The sequence below is a fragment of the Dunckerocampus dactyliophorus genome, chromosome 11, assembly GCF_027744805.1.
Source record: "Dunckerocampus dactyliophorus isolate RoL2022-P2 chromosome 11, RoL_Ddac_1.1, whole genome shotgun sequence".
Taxonomy (NCBI): Eukaryota; Metazoa; Chordata; class Actinopteri; order Syngnathiformes; family Syngnathidae; genus Dunckerocampus; species Dunckerocampus dactyliophorus.
The window spans coordinates 11,922,335-11,948,364 of record NC_072829.1 but is presented as its reverse complement, the minus strand read 5'-3'; the positions used below and the strand labels follow the sequence as shown (position 1 = coordinate 11,948,364).

General features: G+C 39.6%; 2 protein-coding genes across 4 annotated transcripts; one reads left to right on the top strand and one right to left on the bottom strand.

Moving 5' to 3' along the window:
- The first annotated feature begins 681 nt into the window (after positions 1–681).
- On the top strand, positions 682–10,282 carry tmem129 (transmembrane protein 129, E3 ubiquitin protein ligase). 2 transcript variants are annotated; one of them, XM_054792372.1, is made up of 7 exons: positions 682–957; positions 4,550–4,608; positions 6,907–7,164; positions 7,239–7,399; positions 7,457–7,616; positions 7,687–7,759; positions 8,684–10,282. In XM_054792372.1, the coding sequence occupies exons 1-7, from the start codon at positions 753–755 to the stop codon at positions 8,866–8,868; spliced, it is 1,101 nt and encodes a 366-aa protein (XP_054648347.1). In that variant the 5' UTR covers positions 682–752; the 3' UTR covers positions 8,869–10,282. The 2 variants fall into 2 exon arrangements, with proteins under 2 accessions (XP_054648347.1, XP_054648348.1); XM_054792373.1 differs by lacking the exon at positions 7,457–7,616 and having other exon boundaries at positions 8,684–8,828.
- atoh8 (atonal bHLH transcription factor 8) lies at positions 9,785–25,699 on the bottom strand. Of its 2 annotated transcripts, none has more exons than XM_054792374.1 (4): positions 24,186–25,582; positions 23,875–24,030; positions 20,709–20,900; positions 9,785–11,584 (listed from the first exon to the last, which is right to left on the bottom strand). In XM_054792374.1, the coding sequence occupies exons 1-4, from the start codon at positions 24,741–24,743 to the stop codon at positions 11,558–11,560; spliced, it is 933 nt and encodes a 310-aa protein (XP_054648349.1). In that variant the 5' UTR covers positions 24,744–25,582; the 3' UTR covers positions 9,785–11,557. The 2 variants fall into 2 exon arrangements, with proteins under 2 accessions (XP_054648349.1, XP_054648350.1); XM_054792375.1 differs by lacking the exon at positions 9,785–11,584 and adding an exon at positions 15,510–20,275 and having other exon boundaries at positions 24,186–25,699.
- Positions 25,700–26,030: the final 331 nt, after the last annotated feature.

The window sequence follows — 26,030 nt, the reverse complement described above, 5'->3', positions numbered from 1 at the left end:
AATTAAACAACTTTTCCATGACATTCTAATTTTTTGGAAAGGGTCTGTATATGTGATATTTTATGTGCGGTGTTTTTTTTCCTTCTTTTTGATGACTGGCCAGCAAAAAACGAGCTCCACCCCTAGGCGGGGACTTTGGACATTGGGACAATATGCACACGTCACACACTGGTCGATACATCACCTTTAGATAACTGAAAGCGGAAAGGAAACGTTTTGACGTCACGACCAAACCAATGTTGTGTAAGAGCTACACTCACAGCGCAACGTTTATTTTGAATCATAAACTAACGTTCTTTTTTCGTTATGTGTTAGCTGGGACTAGTGCGCTGCTTCAGATTTCATCTCACGTACACAGAAAAGAGTCTATTAATTAAAATAATGTTTCCTTAATTTCTTTTAAATTAATCTCTTACTACTGACTGCTGTGTTTTCATGACTAATTCTGAGACGCTGGCCTTAGCATGTTACGTTTTTACATTCCTGAGATGCTTATAACAGCATTTCCCTCCTGCCTTTCAAACCCTATCATGTATGAATGCAATGTGTGTGTGTGTGTATACTACTTTTGAATTATTTGCAGCGGTTTTGGTTTGTTTGAGTACTACCAAAAAGCGTCGAGAGGGGACAGTATGAGCTAAACCGCCACTTTTCTACATCAATCACTCAACGAAGAAGAATTTCAGCAGGAAGTAGAGCCTGTTACCTTCAACAAGACTAGCATTGTTGTGAACTTTTCGTCTGGACTAAATATGGAGAGTCCGGAGTTAACATTTACTTTAGCCTACACCGTTTTCTCTCTCTGTTTCGTATTTACGCCCAACGAGTTCCGTTCGGCAGGTTTGACTATCCAGAACCTTTTTTCCTCCTGGCTGGGAAGCGAGGACGTGGGCTTCATCCAGTATCACGTCAGGAGGAGCAGCGTCACCCTGCTGGTCCACTCTGCACTGCCACTCGGTACTGTTTGCCAATACATATAATGTCCAATACACATGTTAAATATGTCAATACATTCTGTTGCATCACATGTACAATACTGTATGTATTGTATTTAGTGTGAGGAGTTTAATTCAACAGAAATACTCCCTATTGTGTCTTCTGACGAGTGGTCCCTGCTATATACACACACACACTTATTCAGAATCAGCACGAATCCAACAGAACCAGCCGGAATTAAAAGTTTTCAAAGTTGGCTCCACATTCAAGGAGAGAATTACTACTTCGTAAGAATGGCGTTCAGATACTTAGATTACATTTCAAACCAGTCTCGAATCATTCTTGCACACTCAACTCGACTGTAGTTGGAGCACCGTAGGAATATTAAGAATACTGTTAGAATGCAGTCAGTATTTAGAAAGCACTTTGAATGACGTACGGGTGCCATTTGATTGCTGCCTGAAGTCTGGTCGGAAGGGTCAGCATAATCAGGAATACGAATGGCTCTTCAGGGGCTTCCTGGGTTGCAGCACCTCTGGAGTTCCTTGGCGTCATGACGTGATGTGAATAAGGCAACACTTCAATGGCGAGTGGCGTTTCAGTGGCAACTTTTATATGATTATGGAGTGTTCCAAATTACATCCGGATTGTTCGAGAGACAATCGGGACATTTCGACTGCATTCGAGGCACATTTGTGCGGCAATCGAAAGATTATAACGACATTCAAAGTGCATTCCAACCGAATTATTTTAATATCAAATGAATATTCTAGCAGCAATTGAGATGCATTCGAGCTGCATTCTGGCAAACTCGAGGCACATTTGGAACAGGCCTGTGCAAAATTCAGAATTTCAGAATTCACTTCAATTCAGTGGATGAATCTGAATTTGGATTTGAATTGATGTTGAATTGAATTTGAATTACAGGAAGTGGCATTGCATTGATTCTCATAACATATCAGTGAGAATTCCATACGTTTAACATCCATTTTTCTTCAAAATGAACAGACACTATTATTAAGTATATTCCTTAATGTTGGAAAGTTTAGCAATTCATGAGAAAAAGTATAAACCAGCTTTGGTCTTCAATTATTCATCATTCTCATCAATTTATTTCACTATTGTATTCCAAATGTTTGGACAGCCATTTTAAAGACTTGGATAAAGCAATTATCACCTCAGGCCTAGTGCCCACAAGACAGTTTTCTTTCTGAATGAGATATCCTGTGAAGTTTTAATCTCATGAGAGCTTGTGACATCCCTACTTAATTGTGTTAAAAGTGTAAAAAATAAGTTCGATCAGGGGTATCCAAATTTTTTTTTTCCACCAAGGGCCGCATACTGAAAAATTAAAGTATGTTTTCACTTTGATATATTTTTACATTTTGCAAAAAGGCTGAGGAAATTATTTGTAAATTAACAGAGACAAAGCATTGCGTTGTTATTAGCTATTAGCATCAGCTTTTCACATTCATTTATTTACATTGTGACTTTTTGCTCTATTTTATTATTATTATGATTATTATTATTTTATTTTTTTACAGTGTGCTGTGGCTAATAAAAAATGGGCTGCAAATAGCCCCCGGGCCACACTTAAATTAAATAAACCCCTGAATTAAATATTGTTAATATAAAAACCTTTAAAAAAATGGCAAAAGCTTCCTGTCGTTTTTTAAATCATACTCAATTGTCATACCAGGGTAAAAATAAGTTAACCACTGTTAATATTAAAACATAAAAACAATACAATAGCCGATTTTGAATTTTTAAGCCATTTTTAAGACAATAGACAAATGTGCCACATCATTTTTGGACATTGTTAATTGCCATGTTGCTAAATACTGTTCAGATGAAAACCTTAAAACAATAGAACAAATTTTAAAACAGTTGACAAAGGCTTATTGTCATTATTTTGACATATTTAATTGTCATATAAGCGTAAAAAAAAGTGAACCACTGTTAATAATGAAATGTAAAAAACAGCCAGATTAGACTTTACGCTTCTTCTGAAACTGTCATCATATTCAATCAACACCTCCACCAGCCTTATCATTTTTGTAAAGGCGGAATTAGCAGTTGTACCTTGTACCAAGGTATTCTGGGAGATGAAGTGCTGTTCTATCCTCCTTTCCAACAATTTGAAAGTTTTCACAATTTTAATGATCAGTTTATCTGAGTAGGTTTTCAGTTTGTTAAAAAGCAATCACTATACTTAACTATCTACTAAAATAAAGTACTATGCACATAAAGTCCATACAATAATATGTTAATAAAATGAATGTTTTAAAAATATACTGTAAAGCTTCATATTTACATAGATCTTAATTATGCATCATGAATTTCATGGAATTTCAGTTCTACTTCTTGCAATTTGAATTGCAATTCTGCTTCCTGTTTGCAACTGCAATTCAAATTCAAGAATTTAATTGGAATTTTAAGTTAATTCTCAATTCAATACTGAATTTTGTACAGCCCAGATTTGGAGACATTCTGGCAGGATTTGGTTTGACGTTCAGGTTCTCCCGTGAAGGCGATCAGAGCGTTTGGAATCCTGTTGGAATATCGTAAGAGTATTTAGAGTGCAGTTAGAATACCTTTGAAATGCCATTCGATAGTTTTCCACTTTGAATGAACCTCGAAAGTTTTGAGCATGAGCAAAACCTTTGGGCCGGCCACAAGAATGGGCCCGAATATTTGCAATGCACTCAGAATAATCAGGAATAAACCAGGAATTGTCATTCCGATGGCATTCTGGCTCATTCCCCCTCTTTCCTTGTGAGAGTACATCGTCTGGTGGAACTCTGGCAGGACTTCTAGGTAGAGTAGCGGGGCTCCAAGTAAAAGAGCATTCGGTGGAACCCGGTGTCTTCCACCCACGAGAAAGGCTGCTCATCTAGTTCAATGAATTCAATTATTTTTCTGATTATTTGCTGAGCCTTCAGACTGCCACGCACATGTGGGCGAATGTTGCCAGCAATGACAACGTTAACTAACTATACTCTGTGCAGTGTTTGTTCTGCAAATGCCCAAATGTTAAATTAAAGCATGCTACCACCGCAGCATTTTAATGGCATGTCTCACAAATGCCACATAAGTTCCACACAGCAGACATGTTTGTTTGGCTTTGCCGCCGCTCACCTGCACAGTGTGAAGGGGAGGGGGGACACTACACTGCACACGGGGATCTCTGCAGGCTGTAATAGTATAAATCACAGGTGATTGGCATATGCCAATCTACGGAATACTGATAGGTGGCTGATGACCGGAGCATCCCTGGTAAAATATCAATGTGGCCCCTGTATCCTTTGATTTCAATCAATCAAAAAATACTAGACTTGTTGGTCTGTTATTGGTACACTTGGGTTTAGTGAGAAGAGTGTGGGGAAGTCTTATCATTGTGAGATTACCTGCCATTATTAACGACTTCTGGATTGATGGAGAAAATTACACTCCAAAATCGCAACCCATAAGAGTGAAAGTTGTTCTCGGCTTGAAAATGGCCACACATACCTACACATACTCTATGTTATACCTTATGTTATACAGTTCATGCAACACTGAAAATCTCTGTGTCATTACTTTCATTGTTTATCATCTCTGTCCATCTCTGCAGGTTACTATATGGGCATGTGTATCGCTGCTCCAGAGAAACACCTGACGTATGTTCACCAGGTTAGAAACATCTGAACATTTAATAAGACAGTTGTCGGGGTGGGTCTGGTATTGTTTTGAGCATAGTAAGCTTAGTAAATTTGTCACCACTTTGCGCTTCAAATTGTGTGGCTTCACTCATGTTTTTTCAAAAGTATATTACAAAATCTTCGCTGTTTTGTGGTTGAATATGGCCTGTTTTTAGTCAAAATACAGTAGTACCTCGCATAACGTAAACCTCCTTTTACGTAAATTCCACTGAACATAAAGAATTTATGTAAAGTTTTTGCATCGTATTACGTAAGACATTCCATATAATGAAAAGTGTCAAGTCGGTGCAAGTTCAGAAATTCGATGTGAATAGCTCGTGTGACAGAGAGGGAAACATTTTCCATGACTAACAGAGTACACTTGGTGACACCTTCTGACGCTTCACGCTCTCATCGGCTGATTATCAAGGCACCGCCTACGCTCTTATCTCATTGGCTGATTATCGGGGCACCGCCTAAGCTCTAATCTCATTGGCTGACTTATCCAGTAGTCGCCCTTAATTTAGTTGATTGTTTTTGTTTTTCAGTTGTATTCATTTACAGTAATCTTATTTATTACCTTATTTTATATTGGAATGTTACTCTACTATGTCTATGCTAACGTTTTCTTATATTTTCCCACCATATTTGGTGGACTTTGAATATTTTGAAGGGCCAAAGGTGGTGAGTTTGGGAAGATCTTGGAACGGATTAGGCTATTTACATATATTTTACGCTTCGTATAACATGGAAACCCTATAACATAAACGTTCTCGGAACGGATTATTTTCATTGTGGGGCGTCTACTGTATATGCATATTTAAGCAAATGTTACGGATTTTTTGTCTGAAGTATTTTCAAGCATAAAAATGCAAATCAAAGACGTAATTCTACACTGGTCACAGGTGTCAGTAATGTTACTGTAATGTTGGGTGAGTCACACAAGCACCAGACTTGATCACCAGAACAGCAGGCTTTTATTACAGGTTTGAATGATCTCACAACAGGCACAATAATCCTTAATAAAAACTAGGCTACTCAACTAATAAAAACTCAACTCTGAACCCCTGATGTCACTTCCTGTCCACCTGTTACACCTGTCAAGGGAATACATCAACACACATGAGCACAAGTTTTGTTTGTTTGATACTGTGAAAATATCTATCCATCCATCCATTTTCTATGCCGCTTGTCCTCACTAGGGTATGCTGCAGCCTAGTCCTGTCACGTTAATCAATAAATCATGTTGCATTTTTTCGAAAGTAGTGACGAGGAAGAAGGGATAAGACCAACGGGTACTTAAGCATAGTAAATATAAACAAACAGGGAAAAATGGTGCGCACTAACAGACAGTGTCAATGGTGATGTTGCAAACGGGTTTTTTTTAAGTTTTTGTTGAAGTGTTTTGTTTTTTTTGGTTATGATTGTGATTTTTTAAAGTGCAATTTTTGCTAAGAGACTTGGAGTCCGTTTTATTTTCATTCTGTTTTTTTGGTCTTTTTTTTGTTTGTTTTATTTACTTAAAAGCTCTTGACATACCAATTACTGTGTTAAATACTGAGAAATTAAAATGTATTGCTTTTGATATGATGTCCATGTTGATCTCACTGCCACATCGTGTTTTTGGCAACAATGTGTCTTGTCTTCAGTGATGGTAAAAGTCATCTTAAATGTTCATTTATCCCTTTTATTCAGCATTTCTATGCTGTATTTATGTGCATTTTGAATTGTTTTATGCATGTAAAACAGTCGTCCCTTGTCACATCACGGTTCAAATTTTGCGGCTTCCACACTATTATGGTTTTTCAGAAATATATCAATCAAAATCATGCTGTTTCGCGGTGAAATAGTCAGTCAACTTCTCTTATTTGTCAACAAATGTGCATGTTTAAGCACATTTTTTAAGCTTAATTTTTTTCCCCCAAATTCAGCATTTTCAAGCGTAAAAATGGTTAAATTAAGTAAAAAATAAATAAATAGATGGGGTTACTGTAATTGTAAAACTCGAAAAAAGTGTTTTATGTTCACATTTTTGGCTTTCTGGAACGGATTAATTGGGTTTACATGATTTCTTATGGGAAAAATGGATTTGGTTTGAGTACATTTCAGTGATACTGTTACAACCAAGGTTGTACTGTATAAATTCAATGGTTTTGCAGGCTTTGAGTGTGACACATAAGGCCTGTTGCAAACGATGTGTTGGTAGTTGTTTCACAATCTGATTAGCAGCGACGTCATGTTATTGCTGTGAAGGGGGTCTTGTAATAAATGGTTGTTTGTGTTTCTCAAGGTGAGTGACGGCTGGAGAGTGTTTCTTAGTCTCTCAGTGTGCCTCCTGCTGGGCAGCTGGACGCTCATCATCTACTGGTCTCGCCATCACTGGTCCAACCATCCGATGAGCAGAGCTCTGCAGGCCCATGTCCGGCCTCCTCATGCTCACTGGGGCTCGGTGGCCAGCAGCATCAACACGGAGTTCAGACGCATCGATAAGTTTGCCACAGGGGCACCTGGAGCCCGAGTTATTGTCACAGACAGCTGGGTGTTAAAGGTGCGTTTGTTCATTTACATGTTGTGTAAGCATTCAGCTCTTAAAGGTAAAAGACAAAATATCATTTTGAGCAGGTGACCACCTATCACGTGTACATGGCTGCACAAAGTGACTGTCATGTCACTGTGACCCAGTCCACCCAGCACCAGCTGAGCCCTGACTCCGCCTCTCCCTTACAGCTGCTCACATTGAGAGTGCACAGCATCAATCCTGCCATTGAACCCTTTGATATCAGGTAAACGTCCAAAACATTCTCTTTCCACTTCTATTTCTTCTTCCATGTTTTTGTCAGGTTGAACTCTACAGAGTACGCAGAGCTCAGGGAGAAGCTGCACGCTCCCATCAGGAACTCAGCCAATGTAGTCATCCATCAAACCATTAGCGAACTTTTCCTGGAAACATTCCGAGCTCAGGTGGCGCTCAACCAGCCCTACCTGCTCCCCAGTGGACAGGTACAGGTAGCTGTTACAGGAGAATGAAAGATAAGTGACATTTCCATGAATATTTGCTGTGTTTACACAGGAGGTGGAGCCCTGTATTGGCTGCATGCAGGTTCCAGCAAACACCAAGCTAGTCAGACTCTGCTGCCTGGAAGGTAAAAGTGTGTCTGTCTTGACAATTCTAAAGCATTTTTCCTATCGCAAATGACAGATAGAATACAAGCTCCAAATTCAAACCCAGAAAGATACAGCAACAATTTAGGCATGACGCCATCATCATCAGCTGACATCAGCTTTTACTGTCTTTTGCTTTTTCTTTGGCATTTTTCTGACACCTACTTTAATGCACTCCCACTTAAAGCACTAAAACAACCAGCATGTGGGTTAACTTGTTGAAAAAGTAGTGGTATGGTGTGCCCACATTAAAAAAAACAGCAAAGAGTTTTCCCCAACTTAAAAATACAGCAAAATATTGTTTTCCCCGAACCTAATTTTTCAAAAATGACAACTTTATTTTGTATTGTTTGTTTCTCATCATATTGCGACTTTTAACAAAATTATGTATTTTGTATTTGATATTTCACCTCCGTGCTGTCAAAATTTTCTGCATGTTTTGAGTTAATTTTCTGAAAATTGCACTTTTTTCTCATTAGAATAAGATTTTTTTTCTCTTAAAATCTTGACTTTATTCTTGTAAAATTACTGCAGATTTTTCCATTTTTGTTGTTTTTTTGTGTGTGTGTGTTTTTTTTTTTTCTTGTTAAATTTAATTTTTTTTGCAATAAAAAAAAACAGCCGCGGGCTGCCATTGGTCCCCAGGCAGCCCTTTGCACACTTTCCACCCTTGGCCCAGAGTTCTTTGCGATGTTCCAGTGAGAGTGTTGAGAGCGATAACACCAAATTTAACACTGCTCCCCACTGAAATTCAACATGAATCACATGATCCTGAGGAGGAAAAACGGCTAATTGGGCCTAATTAAGTGTCGTTTTGTTCCATGAAAAAATATCAAATATTTGCGGAAATGTGAGGGATGTGAAATACAGCATGTAATTGTGTTCATGTTGTACTTCTTGTGTAGGGGCTGACACAGAGTCTGAGTGCGAACAGTGTTTCTGCAGACCCATGTGGTGTTTGTCCTGTGTGGGTCGATGGTTCGCCAGCCGCCAAGACCAGCAAAGACCTGAGACCTGGTTGTCCAGCATAGTCCCCTGCCCCACATGTCGAGCCAAATTCTGCATACTGGATGTTTGTGTGGTACACTGATGCATACACACACACACATATCGTCCAAAACGGACAATAGCCTCAGCTTATATTTTCTAATTCAGTTGGCATCAGCATATGTTGTATTGAGACTGTGATGATTGAGAATTTAAAAAATCTGCAATGCAGTTTTAAATTCTTGTTTTGGCATAGGATGTATATAATACGTATTTCAAGCTGGAATAGATTACTTCTGTCTTCCATGATTTTTATAGAGAGTTTCATTTTAAACAGCCGACATGCGTCACTCTGTATGTGTGGACAATCATGAGGTCCTTGTCCTGGTGTAGAGTAACTATCTCCAAAGGGTGAAAATGTGTCCCAACATGTATCCTGACTACTATCTTAGTTGCTCAGACGCACGTGCGTCTGAGCAACTAAGTCATTGATCATTTGACCAAAGATGATAACGTTTTGCATGTATCCGAAGCTAACTTAAAAATGTCATTTACATTGAATCAGTTTCTGAATCTTACACTCCAGTGTTTTTTTTTTTGCTGTGTCGCTGGGGTTCGAGCAGTTCATTGCTTCAGTCCTAATTTCCATTCATTGGAGTTCACATCGTCTTCCACATCAAAATCACTTGGTTGAATTGTTTGAAGTGATGAGCTTGGTTCAAATGGCTCCAAAAGAATTCCCCAACTTGTTTCAAGCTACAATTCTTAGATCTTCACCCAGTTTCTTCCCAATGTTGTAACTTTGTTGAGTGTTGGTTGATCTGCTGCCATCAATCAAAACTGGAACTGTTTTATGTAAATGTATGTATGTGTGTTTTCCCCCTTTGTGATTTCCGTTTTTTTTTGCATGTTTGTCACTCTTACATGTTTCAGAACAAATTGAAATATTAGCAACAACACAACTAACACAAAATGCAGTTTTTAATTCAAAGTTTTTATTATTAAGGGAGAGACTCCCCAATCCCTCACCCACCCCCAAGAAAGTAATTGAGATCTATCAGTCTGGAAAAGGTTATAAAGCCATTCTAAAGCTTTGGGACACCAGCATGGTTTGCTGCAGTGAGAGCTATTATCCACAAATGGTGAAAACATGGAACAATGGTGAACCTTCCCAGGAGGGGCTGGCCAACCAAAATTACCCCAAGAGCGCAGCCACGATTCAGCCAAGAGGTCACAAAAGACCCCACAACAGCATCCAAAGAACTGCAGGCCTCACTTGCCTCATTTAAGTGTTCATGACTCCACCTTAAGAAAGACACTGGAGAAAAAATGGCCTGAATGACAGCATTCCAAGACGAAAACCACTGCTGAACAAAAAGGCTCGTCTCAGTTTTGGCAGAAAACATCTTGATGATCCCCAAGACCTTTGGGTTGTGTTGTTTACCGCTTGGTGTTGCCTGTCAGAGTTGCATTGTAAAATGGTACAGAATAAATTTTAATGTGTTTATTTATTTTCAGTTCAGGCTGGATTTTATTTTGTTGCGCTGCAAGGATTTGCTGTGCGCTGAGAACACAAGATCAGTACACTGTTGACAATTCCTCAGTAAGAAAAGTAGCCATCGGCTATCCTAGAAGTCACTTGATGTCATCGGTAAATTGACATATCTTTTGCATGTGATGTAACTGATACTGTAGGAAAAAAGCATAACCTCGTAGGAGACAAAAAAGTGAGTAAAACACCTTAAATACTTTAGAACTATAAATAAACTTGATTCTTGGTTTGTTAATTTCAATTTGGCCATCATTTCATCAAAATAAAATAATTTTAATATTTTATCTCTGCCAGCGTCTCTCAAAGTCTACACAGCATAATAATTACATCCAGACTCACCTCCAGCCTCCACCTTTTATCTTAGTTAGGACTACTTGTTTCATTTATAACACAACGTTCCATCACACGTTCTGACAGTTAAGTGACCGAGTTTGAATGAGCTGATTGTGCACTGATGGCTTATGACAGCTTTGGGGCGGGCGGACCTCTCAGCCCTGTTACTCAGTGAGAAGAGAAACTGCAGATCAAAATGTCATTTCACTATTAAATAAAAAATACCAGAAAACTCCAATGACACCAGAAAAAGCCGCTAGAGTTGTTGCTAGTCGTTTTTGAGAAAATACGTTGCCAAGAGTTTAGAATGTCGCCAGATTTAGCAACAAAGTCGCCAAGTTGGCAACACTGGATCAGTGCGCAGTTGCCCATCACCCCCATCATCGTGACATCATTTAGTCGCACTAGAATGAAAGTCAAAATAACAATGAATAATTACGCATTTTATTATTTGCTTAGCTTTTTCACATACTGTATTGAAAAATACTGACATTTGTTGTGAATACATTTTAAAAGTTCACATTTCTAAATTTGTATGAGCAACCAACAAGGATGCTTTCCTTAATGTGATAAAACCCAAATATTACGGGGTGTATAAAATGTATTCTTCTGTAAACATTGTCAGCTCTACTTTGTTTAAAAATAAAATGTTTAGTCTGTATTACTGTATTCCAAAATGTTTGAAGTCATTTTCCACAAAAAAACGTATTATCACACTTATCGCTAGCTACACACACAAGTTATATAAACATGACTGCTAAATATTAGACATCTTGAAAACACTGTACTCATGTTTATATCTTCATCCATTGCATTTGGACTATACAAAGGATTTTTCTTTTGACTGAAAACTTGAAACACTGCAACAGCAATTGATGCTTCCGGTGGAGGAGAGAAATTTCCGGCATCACTCATCCTCTGGCATCCTTCCAACCTGTTCAAAGAAAAGCAAAGTCACTTAGGTTTACAGATCAATATATGATAATATCGATCACTAAAACATGAATAAAGAACACGAGGAAATGTTACTGCATCAACTTGTGCATCTCATATCGTGTGAAAAACGAGTCAATCTAAAATATCACCTTCATAAGATTAGGATCTTGTGTTGTGCGCATGTTGTCATCTTTCGTTTGAACGCCATTATCTTCTGTAAACCTTGTTTGCAAATACATCAAGTCACACGGACGCTGTTGCACAGATACGCCACATGGGGGCGTCACACGTTGGTTAGTTATAGAGTCCAAGGGACTCTAGTGAGTTACAGTGATCGGGATACCACTATAACCACTGTATACCACTGTATACTGATACTGTACAGCTAATTTTGCTGGTGAATTTGAAATCATAGCATAATAAATACAAGACAACAGAGCAATTTAGACTTAGACAGACTTTATTGATCCACAAGGGAAATTGCTTGGTTCCAGTAGCTCAATTGCAGAAGAAATAGAAAAAAGTGAAACACTCTTAAGTAAAATGCAGTGGAATATGAAGGAAAAAAGGAAAAAGGAAAAAAAAAGGAATATAAGAAACAAGATTTGCATATTTATAAATAGTGTGTAAAATATAAGTAAATACAACTAAATGTACACTTTATACAAAGGAGAGCAGATGCTACAGCGCAATAATGTGAATTATATTTTACAGACAGATTAGGTATTGTAGAGCTGGATGGCGTGCGGAATGAATGAAGTCCTGTCGCGTTCACTGTAGGAAAGGAACTGGAGGAGTCTGTTGGAAAACGACCTCCGCTGCCCCATGGGACATGGCCCCGATGGAGTGGGTGGGTGGGGTTGTCCATGATTGTCCAGTGTCCTCCTGTCTCTCACTGTTACAAAGGCCTCTTTTGATCACAGCTGCAAAATAACCCAAAATGGAGCCAAAAAGAGTGGTTGTCCATGATTGTCCAGTGTCCTCCTGTCTCTCACTGTTACAAAGTTCCTCCAACTGAGCGCCGATAATTTCTTCGGCTTTCCGAATCAGTTTGTCCAACCGGTTTATGTTGTTTTTGCTGGTGCTGCTCCCCCAGCAAACCAGAGCAAAGTACAGGGCACATTTATTGATTTATTTCAAACCCAAGGATATACTGAGCCTTGGTTAGCGTCATTCATCCATTCCAGAAGGTCTGACTCTAACCAAAACAAACGCTTACAGAATCAATTTTTCCCATAAGAAATAATTTAAATCCAATCAAAAATGTTAACACACAACTCATTTTTATAGTTTTAAAATAATACTTTTACATGCATAAAAGAATTCAAAATACATAAAAATATATGTATGAATGAAAAGGATAAATGAACATTTAAGGTTACTTTTAGCTTCATTAAGACGCGGTTCCTTCTACATTCCAAAAACATGCATGTTAAGTTAATTGGCGACTATAATTGTCCATAGGTATGAATGTGAGTGTGAATGTACCCGCGACACTAGTGAGGATTAGAAAATGGATGGATGGATGGATGGATGGATGAAAAGAAAAGCAGAGACTTGTGGTGAGAAACATCTCAAGTCTCTCCTTCTTTTCTTTTGATCACAGCTGCAAAATAAGTCAAAATGGAGCCAAAAAGAGTTGCAAGTGGCAGCACTGATGAAAAAGGCAAGAAACACGATTGCATTCAAGAAATAACTCATAGCAAGACAGGAAGGTGGTGTCTGTGTTAATCTCGCTTGGCTATAGTAAGTTACTTTTACCTTAACTTGAAATCATTCATTTATCGCTTTCATTCATCATTTGTATGCGTTTAGAATTGTTTTATGCATGTAAAACTATAACTGTAAAACTATAAGAACGTGTTTTGTGTTAATATGTTTGGCTTTCTGGAACAGATTCATTGGATTTACATTATTTGTAATGTGAAAAATGGAACAGGTTAACGTCCATTTCGGTTCAAGTTGGCCCTCATTTTGCGGCTTTAGGAACGTCGGAAATGAACTCAACTCCGCCTGCCACACCGGCATCACACTGGCCTGCAGCAATGAGACCAAGCAAAATTGTTGTATTGTTATATATTTAATCTTTTACGCAAAGTTTCAATTTATTGAACTTTATACTGAAAGGTTTTGGTGACCAATCAAAAATGCTGTGTGTTTAAAGTTGAAATAAACAGCAGCAGTAAAAAGGTCGGCAAGTTGATGTCCTCCTTCACGGGAGCAGAATATTTGCTACAAAGTTTGAACTAGGGATGGGGACAATCTCATCCACAAAATATCTGATTATTGTGCCTGTTGTGATTCAAACCTGCAATAAAGGTCTGTTGTTCTGGCGATCAAGTCTGGTGCTTGTGTGTCTCATGGAACATTTCAGTGACTGACAACTAGTTACCATATCATCTTATATTTGTATTTTACTTCATTTAGCAATTTATATGCTTGAAAATGCTTAATTTAAGCAAAAATGTAACATTTGTTTAAATATGCTATTTTTTTCTTTTTTTTTTTATACTAATAATAGGCCGCACTCAACCACAAAACTGCATGATTTATTCATTAAAATTTGATTGAAAAACCGTAATTGAGTGAAACTGTGAAATTCCAAGTGATGTGAGTGTACTGTGATGTGAGTGTAAGGTTGGTATCGTATCGGCCGATAGATATACAGGCATAAAAAAGTGGTATCGGGCCATCCTCAATCATTTTTGGCAGCATCAGAATCCAGTTATCCGGTTTAGTCTTTCAGCAAAGCAAGCTTTGCACTGATCAACAGCTTGGGATGTTTTTGCATGATGTGTGTGGGGGATGCTAAATGCTGACCAAGTTGGAGTTTTTCATTGTCTGATGTAGCTGCGATTTAATTGCAGTTTCTTTTTTGTCTTTGTTTCATGCTGGCTGACACCTTAACCCCCCACCCCACCCCACCCCACCCCCTTTTTTCTGTCTTCAGAGCAGCTGCTGCTGCCTGACAAACTGATGATGTATTTTCCCCTTCTTGTTTCAAAGTATGCTGAAGCAGATGGCTTGGAGAGGCAGAGTGGGGGAATGTGTCAGAGAGGCTCCTGGGGACTGTGCCAAGTGTGTGCACTTTATGTGTGTGTGTGTGTGTGTGTGTGGTTTCAGTTCGCGTGCCTTTTCACTGCCCTCTGCCCTTCATGGCGCCAGCTCCACTTCCCCTCCACTCTAAACATCTGGTGTCTGGGACTTTGAGAACACACGCACGCACACACACACACATGCACACACACACACACTGGCATGCACGTAGAGAGAGAGTCTGCTACAAGTGAAAAAGCCCTCGGAGAGTTTCCATCTAAAAGAGTTGACTTCTACAGTTGCACTGTGATTACTATTGTATAAAAATTGACTATAAGTACATCAAAAGATATTTTTGAAAACACAAACAATGGAATCTCTGATGTTGAACACAACAGAGGTTGTACAATTCAGTCGGAGGAAAAGTCACACAGAACTTCAACACTTCTTACATGTGTGACATCTTATTTTGTGTGTGTGGGTTTAGCTTTTTCTTTGGCTTGGCTCTGCCTCCACAAGGTGTGTTAAAAGAAAGAATGAATTCATTGGATTATTTCTATTTCCATGATCTACTATGAGTAAAATTTGGACAAATTAGAGACAACCCAACCCAAACAACAATCATACATTGAAGTTTCACTTTGTAACTTGGAAGGAGTCCAGTGGAAAAGAGAAGTGTCATCTCTCACCCTGTAAAGTTGTGGAATTGGTGTTTGAGACATGTATTTCCTCACAGGGAATTTGTACTGTCTAACGTTTGCAGCATTTCTTGAAATGCTGGCTTTTCAACTGTATTAAAGAGCAGCATTTCTTTTGTGAACGCACACAATTTTGCGCTGTTCGGTTTGTATTTACTTTGTCGACCAAACGTCTCAGTGAGTGTTGACTGTCGCGATGAAGGCTCTGCATCTCGATGTGTAGTTTTTGTCCCAAGTGGGAAAAGTGGGTCGGGTCGGATATGTTTGAGGTGGGCAAGTTTGTTTTGTTGCCTTTGTTGCGACCACTTTGAAATAAATTTGGCATACTTGCTCGTTTGTGTTGATGGGCTGAACCAACGCACAGAGTGAACTCTCTTCCTGCCTGTTTGGAGGCGAGAGACGAGGTAAACAGACACGCATGCACGTGGCAGTACAGTGTTTTAATCTCACGAGATGTTGCGACATAAGAAGAGTCATCATTTCATCAATGTCATCGCTCACTCCTCCGTACATGGGAGAACAGCAGATGAGAAACTGTGTGACCATGATGAGATAGAACAATGTTTGAAAAAGTTAGTAAAAGGGGAGTGGGAACACCGCCGTGTTAAATATCTCAAGAGTACCTCACGATACCATACGATTTGCGATGCATGTCTCACAATAACAATAATCTTGATACGGCTGTAGGGTGAAACAAAAACAAACTACTCACAATTTATATTTTGCAGCAGAGTGCAAACAGCAGCATGTAAAAACAATGATTTTATTTGAGGTGTCTGAAAAACACATCTCATGTCTCTGTATTTAAGATTTTTCATTAAACGGAAGCTAAATGTGTACTTCAATAAAATATTACTTTCTTGTCATCGAGTTTATAAATCTAAAAACTAGTGAATCTACATGCAAATCAAGCCAAAAAAGATAGTCATCCCTCGTTTATTGCAGTTAATTGGTTCCAGTGAAGTAGGATTCAATATTGATAACGGAATATTTTTGTAGTTCGAGTATAGAAAACCTCGATATGACTTTCTAAATACGATCTTTTCTTTCATTATTAGAGCCCTGTAGACATGAAGTAACACCCCTACAGTTAGTCTGGTGATAAGATATGCTTGCTCTGTTAAAGGAAAACTACACCTTTTTTAAAAATGTTGCCCATCATCCACAATCCTTGTGTGAGCCATAAACACATATGTCTTTCTCTGTCCTGTGCATTTTAAAGATATAAAAACAGCCAGTGTCAATACGCCAGTAATGTAGTTTGATCGGCGTAATAATAATAACAACTAGAGAAGCACTCTAGAACGCAGACCTCCGCCAAGCGCCATAGTGATATTGTGATTCACACCAAAAATAATAATCCTGCATTTTTTGGATCAGGTTTTGATATTTTGTAGAACTCGTTGGAAACTTGTCCTGTATTTTCCAAGTCTCTGACCACCTCTCGTGCAATTTAAATAATCCTTTTAAAAAATTCCTGGATCCAGACAGTGATCCAGGAAAATCCCCAAAATTCAAGCAGTTCTTCCATACACCAATTCTGACAATTCCTGAAAATGTCATCCAAATCCATTCAGAACTTTTCAAGTTATTTTGAACACAAACATGGTTAATATGGTTATTATTTTGAACACAAACATGGTTAATATGCACATAATATGTAACTGGAGCGTTGTTGGTGCTTTTTCGAGACTTTTTCCGAGGATGACGTGTTCATGTCTCACATTAGAATTGTGGATGATGGGAAATATTCCAAAAAAAAGTGCAGTTTTCCTTTCATTGGAGACTCTAAAAACTGTCCTTAGGTGTGTGTGGTTGTTGACTATCAAAAACATTGCCTTGCTCAGGCACAACAAACTAAAGCTTCAGCATTCTGAAATTTTCCATTGTAGTACCAAAATACTTCAGCACAAAGAACTCTCAGTGTTGGAGGACAGAAGTGGTGGTTCTAGTGGGCCTATCAGAAAAGAAACACTAAGAGGCTGTGGCTCCAGGAGGAGGTACACGATCAAGGAAGAATGAGTCAGCAGGATGGTTGGAATGCTGCAACCTGGGCAGGAAGGGAACAGGCACTAGAGCAAAGTTCACATGGACCAAGGTTTTGAAAGGCAAGCCGCAATGATTTAAGGAATACCCTTAACCTGACCATATTGTACCAAACTAATCAGACCCAAGGGGGCACTGTTGCCCGCATCAGTCCACAAACTTGAGTGCCCAATCAAAGAATCCCAGGCATTGGTGACTCAGACTTGTGGTGTTATTCATGTGCTGCATGAGCCCACTGTGTTGTCTTTATGACAACACCTGCCTGTTTGCCACGCTCAACTGGAAACCAGAACCGGAAGTCATTGTTCCCCCCAGCTCCGTCGCCCATCATCAGCGATTACTAACCAACAAAGTTAAACCACAAGTCTCTTCTTTTCTTCTTTAATTTTCTGGTTAGCACGTCTTGTCGTGTTATTAATACAATGCCTGAGTCCAACTGTGTAATTTTTAACCACAAAACATCCTTGTTAGCATTCTATCAGCTTGCTAATACATGGAAACAGGAAGCGGAAGCCAGCTCTGTCACCCTTCTATGATGTCATCAGCAGTGGACTCTGCAGTTCCTTTCTACCTAACCACAAGTCTCACAAATGTTAACACATAACATGTTTCAATAGTTTTACAATTATAGTTTTACATGCATAAAACAATTGTAAATGCATATAAATGATGAATGAAAGGGATAAATTAACATTTAAGCTTACTTTTACCTTTAATGAAGATGTGATTGTTCCCAAAGACATGATGTGGCAGTGAGATCAACACGGACACCACCTTGGTGTTTTGCTATGGAGTTACTTCTTGAATCCAAGTGTTTCTCACCTTCTTTATCAAAATTCTGCCACTTGTAACTTTTTTTAGCTCCATTTTGGCTTTATTTTGCAGTCATGATCAAAAGAAATGCAGAATTACTATTGCAACAACACATCATCAGTAGGGTAAAACTAACCTGTCTCACGACGGTCTAATCCCAGCTCACATTCCCCATTAACTGTTGATGTTAGGCTTGTGACGAGATCTCGCAAGATTAAAACATGACAATATTTTTCATTTAGAGAAAAGTTGTCTCTGGCCAGAAAGCAATCAGACTCTGAACTATGGCATCGCTAAATGGTCATAGGTCTTTCACTTGTATAGCACTTTTCCACCTCCAAGGCACTCGCAGTGATTTCACACTAACAGGAGCAACTGTATCTTGCCCAAGGACACTTGGACATGATCACGGGAGGTTCGAACCCGCAACCCGTTGGGAGACAACCATTCTACCACCCGACATCCCGATCCACCATTGATTGCACAACTATTATGCTACAGACACTCTAGCTGCTAGCTAGCAAGCTAGCGAGCTAACTAGTTGGCTTCTTCTAAATTCAAGAAAGGGTTTCAAAGAAGACGGACTTTGTAAGAAGACATAAACTAACCACTTACACATGGAATGGGAGGGGAACCTTTCACTCTGCATCTATGGCTGGCTACATCGAGTGCAAGGTAGGGCATTACCCTACCTAATAAGAATGGATGTCTCATAAGGGACGACTGTACAGTATATGGCTTCTATCGGAACATGTAATACTAGCGCCGATGTCGCACTACTCACTACTCACTACTTCCTTGTTCGGCACTCTAAGTATTTTTTGTGTGTGTGAACCTAAATCTAATCTACTATACTGCAATCTGCAATGTATTTTTACATACACACATCAACATAAACAATTAGTAGTAGCAGCTACAACTGCTATCATTATTTTAACTTGATTGCTGTTTCGTGGTTGACTATGGCCCATTATTAGTAAAATAATATTGAAAGACAAGTCATATGTAGTATTCTGATCACTAGATGTCAGTCATGATGAAAAACATCGACATTACATTACTGTCATGGCATGTCCAACATGATAGAGTGAAAAAACATTGTCTCATTCTGTGTGGAAGTAGTAAGTTTTTGGCTTCTTACTTTGTCCTTCCCCACTCCATTTGCTCCACTCCATTTGTTAGCTTACTAGCATGCTATGCTTGGAGCCGTGGCTGCCACTTATGTCCCTGCATCCTGTAGCCTGCGCATTTGCAATGTGGTGTAAACAAAGAATAATAGGAGCGTAAAAGTGACTATACGAGCTCTAATAATGGTAAAAGATGCATTTGGAAAGCAGAAACAGCTTTTCCATGCGCTACTATGAAAATATTCCATGTATTAATATTGAATCCTAATCCATATCTTGATATTGAATACAGGAACGAATGTATTTACTGTATTATCATTCACAGTAGCGATGCCATAGCTCACAGTCTGATTTGACTTACGGCTGCCCTGTTCCCACAAGAGAAATATCGCTACTCAAAACACATTGCACTGGACCCTTATGCTTGCCCCTGCAGGTGGTGGGTTACGGGGGGGGAGATCCCGTGTGGCCTGTTTGGGCTGGGCCTGGGTGAAGGCCTGACCACCAGGCGCTCACCTGCAAGCCCCTCCCCCGGGCCTGGCTCCTGTGTTTTGGGTAGCGGTCGAGGGCGGGTGCCTGGGGGACCTGGTCTTTGGCGGCCAAATCTAGTTCTTGGGAATGTCACTTCTTTGGTGGGGAAGGAACCTGAACTTGCGCGAGAGGTTGAGACATTCCGACTACACATAGTCGGACTCACCTCGACCCACAGTTTGGGTTCTGGAACCAAACTCTTCGAGAGGGGCTTCACATCGGGAGGAGCCAGTTGAGGTGGCTGGGGCATTTAGTCTGGATGCCTCCTGGACGCCTCCCTAGTGAGGTGTCCTGGGCATGTCCAGCCGGGAGATGGCCCCGGGGCAGACGTAGGACACGCTGGTGGGATTATGTCTCACAGCTGGCCTTGGTGTCCTCCTGGTGGAGCTGGAGGAGGTGGCCGGGGACTGGGAAGTCTGGGCTTCCCTACTGAGACTGCTACCCGGATAAGCAGAGGAATAAGCATAAGCAGAGGAAAATGGATGGATGGAGAAATATCGTCACTTTTAATCTTGCGAGATTTCTTGTCATGACACCCCTACGAGATCCTGAACTTAGTACTGTCCAGACATTAACATTCAAAGCAATATGACGGTGTCTCCATTGACACTTGTTCATCACGATTTGTTTGTCGATGTTTTCATTGGTATTATTGGTTACTCATTTTTACACTTGACAGTAAAAATGCTGCCTATACAGGTGGTTTTACGATGTTGATATTTTATGAAATTTCCTATTTGAAACATTTTTTGAAATCCTACCAAACTGGAGCGTTCTGGAACAGACTGTGTTCAACATTTTGTAAATTTGTACATGGTCATACCCGAGCAATGCAACACAAACTTTCATACTCCAGAAAAAGTGTCCTTACCTTCCTCTTCTTGCTTCTACCCTCAGCTTGCAGGGTGCGAGTGCATTGTTCCACACACTGAGAGAAGCTTTGACTGCTGTGGTCCGAACTGTAGTCCAACTCAGCCAACTGAGCCAGGGACAGGATGTAGTTGCAAGCTATCCGCAAGATGGCTAACTTGGATAGCTTCTGCCCATAGGAATAGCAAGGTACCTGGAAGAATAACATGATCATGCTTTACTTCTTTGGGAAATGCTTAACAAGTTACACTAAGAAACGTCACATCACACGCAAGGGAAGAACATGCAAACTCCACACAGAGATGTCCAACGGACATTTAAACCCAGATCTCTTGACTGTGTGGCCAACATGCTAACCACTAGGCCACCGTACGGCCCGTTTACACAATTCAACCTATCTGAAAAGGAGGAGTGAGTGATATCCCTCCTCTGAGTATCACCATACTGAGTTGGGGTGTTTGATATTATTTAAATATCATACCATTTCACATGTTCAAAAGGAGTAGGAAGAAGCAAAGCTCAATTGCTAATACATTTGTTCGCTTCCTATTCAACATGTGCCCTTTGCCAGTTCTGAAATAACATAAGCAAATGATAAGACAGTATAACAATGTGTTACAATGAAGTTGAGGTTTGTAATCAACATAATTTAGGGGTGTAATGGTACACTAAAATGTAATGTTGGTTCGTTTCAGTTTCTTGAAGGGCTCTGTTCGGTTCATTTTTGGTACAAAAAAGGAAGAAAAAATGCTGAAAACAAAATGTAGGTTTAAATGAAACTTTTTATTATTACGGTAGAGAAAAAGTCCAAACCTACATGGCCTTGTGTGAAACAGTGATTGCCCCCTAAACCTAGGCAGTACTCTGTACTGCCTGAAATAAGCAAAATAATTTGAGTTCAATTCAAGAGTTTTATTGTCATAGGCACAGTAAAACTGTTGGTTCTGCTATGCAATGAAATTCTTGTTCTGTTCACTCTCCCAGAAAAAGACAGAAAGAAAAACAGAGAAAATGAATAAGAACATAAGAAACATTAATAACAATAAATTAAGCAACAACAACAGAAGAGACATTAATACAGATAAATAAAACAAACAAACAAATAAATAAATAAATAAATAAAGTGCTATGAGTGTGTGCGTGTGTTGCGTGCAGCGTGTGTGAGGCTTTGTTGAGAAGCCTGATGGCCTGTGGGTAAAAGTCTTGTGGTCCTGGACTTCAAACTCCTGTAGCGTCTGCCTGACGGTAGGAGTGTGAATAATGAGTGTTGTGGATGTGTGCTGTCCTTGATGAGGTTGTGTGTTCTGCGTAGGACTCTAGATTTATAAATGTCTTGCAGTGAGGGGAGGGCTGCCCCAACAATGTTCTGTGAGGTCTTGATCACCCGCTGGAGTGCCTTCCTATCACGTGTTGTACAGTTACCGTACCAAACAGTGATGGAGGCGGTAAGGACACTTTCGATAGTGCATCTGTAGAAGCAACTCAGGGTTGTGGTGGACATGCCAAATTTCCTCAGTCTCCTCAGTTAAAGGAGTTAAAGGAGAGTTAAAGTAAGTTAAAAGTTTGTAAAGAGTGTATTATTCAAAATTTTGTCGCAAATATTTTCACTTTTATTGCAAATGAATATCCGCTCCAAATATCAGTTATCGGCCTCCTTGACGGTATCTGTATCGGCCCTGAAAAAATCATACCAGTCGATCTCTCTTTTAAATGTTATGCTTAGGCCTGTCACGATAACAAATTTTGCGGGACGATAATCATCCTACAAATTATTGTTGATAATCGATATTATTGACAAAATTTTTGAGACATTTTTTTATTAATTCTATAGCATAATCATGCAATAGACTTTAATTTCTGATTTGTTTAACATTGAAATTGAAATGTCAAGAGCTTTTAAATAAATTAAACAAGTAACATAATAAATTAAACAAACAAAAAAAGACAAAAAGCCTCAAAATAAAATAAAAATAGAAGAAAGAAAATAAAATTTATCAAAAATTGCACTTAAATAAAATCACAATCACAACCTTCTGGTTGTGATTGTGATTCTCTCTTAAGAAAAAAAAAACACTGTAATAAAAACCACACACACACACAGTTATGTAGTGTATTGAAACTAATGTCGGGCGTCATATTTAAGCTGTACCACATATCTGTGGTGGCGGAGTAAAATGACATCCTTCAACATGTCTTTCACTCGGTCATACAGTTCAGTAAAATATGGACTTATCCTCAATAGGGGTATGCTGACTTTGGGCGAGAGTCCATTTTGCGCTGTTTCATTTATATTTAGACCAAACACCTCAGAAAGCGCTGACTGTTGGGATGAAGGCTCTGCTGCACCTCCACACTGGGGCTGTGGCATTCAGCTTCGAAACCATCACTTTTGTGCCTTCATTCATATTAGCATTTGCTTACTAACTTGCTGCTAGCACTCTGTCTAGTTGCCCGGTCTTCACGTACTGGGACAAAGAGGCTTAATGACCAACAGGAGAGTTCACTCTCTCCATACTGTTCATTCCACCATAGAACCAATGTGCACAGACACATGCAGAGTGAACCCTCTTGTCATCCAGCCTGTGTGGTAAAGAGAGACGAGAAAAACAAACGCGCATGCATACACATGTGAATTTATCGAGGCCGGAAAAATTATCGACTTTGTTTTTTGTTTTTTTTTCATTGTTCGATTAATCTATTATCGTGACAGGCCTAGTTCTGCTACTATTAAATACATTATATTTATATATTTTCAGGACTTTGTGTTATCTTTTACTTTGATTTAAATTTCCACTTCACTTGTAGCTGTGAATAATATATAATCCTGTCCTGCATGGAGCTATATTAGGGTCAAAAGTTTTCAAATTCAAATACAATTTGAAACTGAAAATTCAGGTTTTATTAATGAATTTAGAAAAAATACATCAGTGCATTCAAAATGAAAGTAAGTGGACAAAAATAATGGTGATTAATCAGGATTAATCTGAAAACTGTGATTAGTCATTTGACAGCCTTATTTTTTAAATTTATTTTATTGAATTGTGCAGGTTACAGGTCACACCATTTGTTCAAGTTTTTAAATAAAATCTGAAACGGGGTGCATTGACTTTACTACCCGCTGACAGTAGTTATGGATGTTTGAGTATTTTGTGTGCTGTCAGTCTGACCTGTTTCCTCAGGGCCTCAAATGCAGCACTGATGGTGTGGACACGCGTTCTCTCACGGGCGTTAGCTAAGAGCCTCCTGGTCTGCTGGATGGCTTTGACCTCTGGAAGACGACCAGCTCCGTCTGTTGTCATTCCAACTTGCTTTGTAGAACATTCCTACCAGAAGGTCACATCAAAATGGAAAGATTAGCTGGAAGACCTTAGCAGTCTGTGTTTCTGTGTGCATGTGATCATTGATTATTCATGCACTGGAAAAGAGCTGATCATGCAAACAATTTAGCAAGATTCGGGGACACTGGTAAAATGGTTACCTGAGGTGAGTGGATCTGATGCTCTGCGACGTGTTCATGGGAGGTTGTAGAGAGAGGCAGAGTTGTAGTTTGGCCCAGCAGTGATGTCACTGAGTCCACAGAGAAGGTGTGCTCCTTGGGTGAAAGGCTGTGAGTGGGCATGCTAGAGCGGGGGCCCAGTTTGAATCTGTTGGACAGGGGCTGAGAGATTGCTGTAGGCCAGTGGACAATCTCTGCGTGAGAGAATGGAGAAGTGGCTACCTGAGACAGTTTGGAAGTGACAGTACTCCCAATTGTCATGTCTATGGCACGGCTTTGTGGTGGCATAGCCTCATGGGACACCAGCAGGTGTCTGTGGAGTGGAGCCAACCTGCTGACATTACAAGCGTCCTTCAGCATGTCCCCTTCCGGCGTATCTACCGGGTAGGTTTTCATCCCATCAGCTTCAGAGCTACTGAATAGCTTTTTAGGTTCACGGGACTTTCTCTTGAACTTCTTGTGAGAACCTTGCATGGAGATAAGTACCGAGTCTTTGCTGGATTGAATCCAGTTATTAGTAAGTGGGTGAGGGTCCTTCATTTTTCAAGCAATTACCATAATGACTTAAGAAGGTGAAATCAATCAATATAGCAAACGTGTCACAGTATAGAAAGTGTGTTGGCAGATACAACTTCACACAAAACACACAACTTGACAGAAAAGCTTCAGCTGCAAACTATGAAAGACAAGATCCTGCTTTGCTATGTCATGCACGTTACTTGAACTTTAGCAGCAGCTTTTGTGTGGCTCCACTCTGTCTGCATAGCAGCATCCTGAATAAGCCAAAGCTGAGGAACATCTGCCATTCCATACGAGTGCTCACCACCACACTCCCAACGGGTGGAGAGCCGCTTCTTCTGCCTGCTTGCTTTTGTTGCTTTCTGTGAGAGCGCTTGAATCTATAACATAAGACTCAAGCTCCAGTGGATCTGTCTGAGTGGCTCCAGCCAGTCTGCATAGCAGCACTGTGAATAACCCACACTGTTGTGCACACTACACACTGCAATACACAACTGCAACTGCTGAAATGACCTGCACGAAAACCTCAATCTGTTCAATAAAACTGCTCCGATATTCAAAAACTAACAACAAAAGCATGAAAAGTGTCGCAACTGCTGCAAAGCTATCTGACTGTCAGACGACATAGAAGTTAACTTAGCTCGAAATGATGGTGTCCCCCACGGCAGCACGACCCAAACCACGGAATAACATCACAACTTCTTCATAGCTACAAGAACTCCTTCATAGCTGTTTGTTGTCAATCCGCACACGTAGAAAACGTCCAGCCAGGACCACCGGGAGAAGCAGCAACGCAGCAGCATGTAGACAAGGTGAAGCTGTGGCGTCTGACTGGCTGGAGGACAACCCCCTCCTTGACACTCACGCGCGCGCGCGTGGTTGTCTGAACCGGCTCTCTGTTTTGTGTTTTTAAATTTTTAAAGTTGGACTTGTGTTTTATTTTTTTGTTGTTGTTGTTTTTTCTTTGATTGCGTCACGCGTCATTTACGTCAATTTAAAAGGAGCTTCTTCGCAAGTACATTCTAATACAACTACTTGTACTAAGTACTTGTACTACATTACCAGTGTAGTCATATTGTTGTATATGTATTAGTATGTAGTACAACTATTTGTACTACATACTACTACTAGTAGTAGTATGTAGTAGTATGTAGTAGTATGTACTACATACTACTACTTGTACTACATACCGGTACAAATACAACTACTAATTTTAAAATGTCGATTAGCATCAATACAAAGGGTAACATCAGTATTGGATCGATACTGGCGTGATGACACGATATTGTTCGGGTATGGCAATGTTTA

What these genes read in the sequence shown, in the direction of transcription:
- atoh8 (XM_054792374.1), bottom strand. Translation starts at nt 24,743, where the DNA reads ATGAAGGACCCTCACCCACTTACTAATAACTGGATTCAATCCAGCAAA. An exon ending in TTGAGGCCCTGAGGAAACAG is followed by an intron (nt 20,901 to 23,874) that starts GTCAGACTGACA and finishes TTATTCTTCCAG; the next exon opens with GTACCTTGCTATTCCTATGG. An exon ending in GTAGAAGCAAGAAGAGGAAG is followed by an intron (nt 11,585 to 20,708) that starts GTAAGGACACTT and finishes TTCTTTGAACAG; the next exon opens with GTTGGAAGGATGCCAGAGGA.
- tmem129 (XM_054792372.1), top strand. Translation starts at nt 753, where the DNA reads ATGGAGAGTCCGGAGTTAACATTTACTTTAGCCTACACCGTTTTCTCT. An exon ending in CCACTCTGCACTGCCACTCG is followed by an intron (nt 958 to 4,549) that starts GTACTGTTTGCC and finishes CCATCTCTGCAG; the next exon opens with GTTACTATATGGGCATGTGT. An exon ending in CAGACAGCTGGGTGTTAAAG is followed by an intron (nt 7,165 to 7,238) that starts GTGCGTTTGTTC and finishes CATTTTGAGCAG; the next exon opens with GTGACCACCTATCACGTGTA.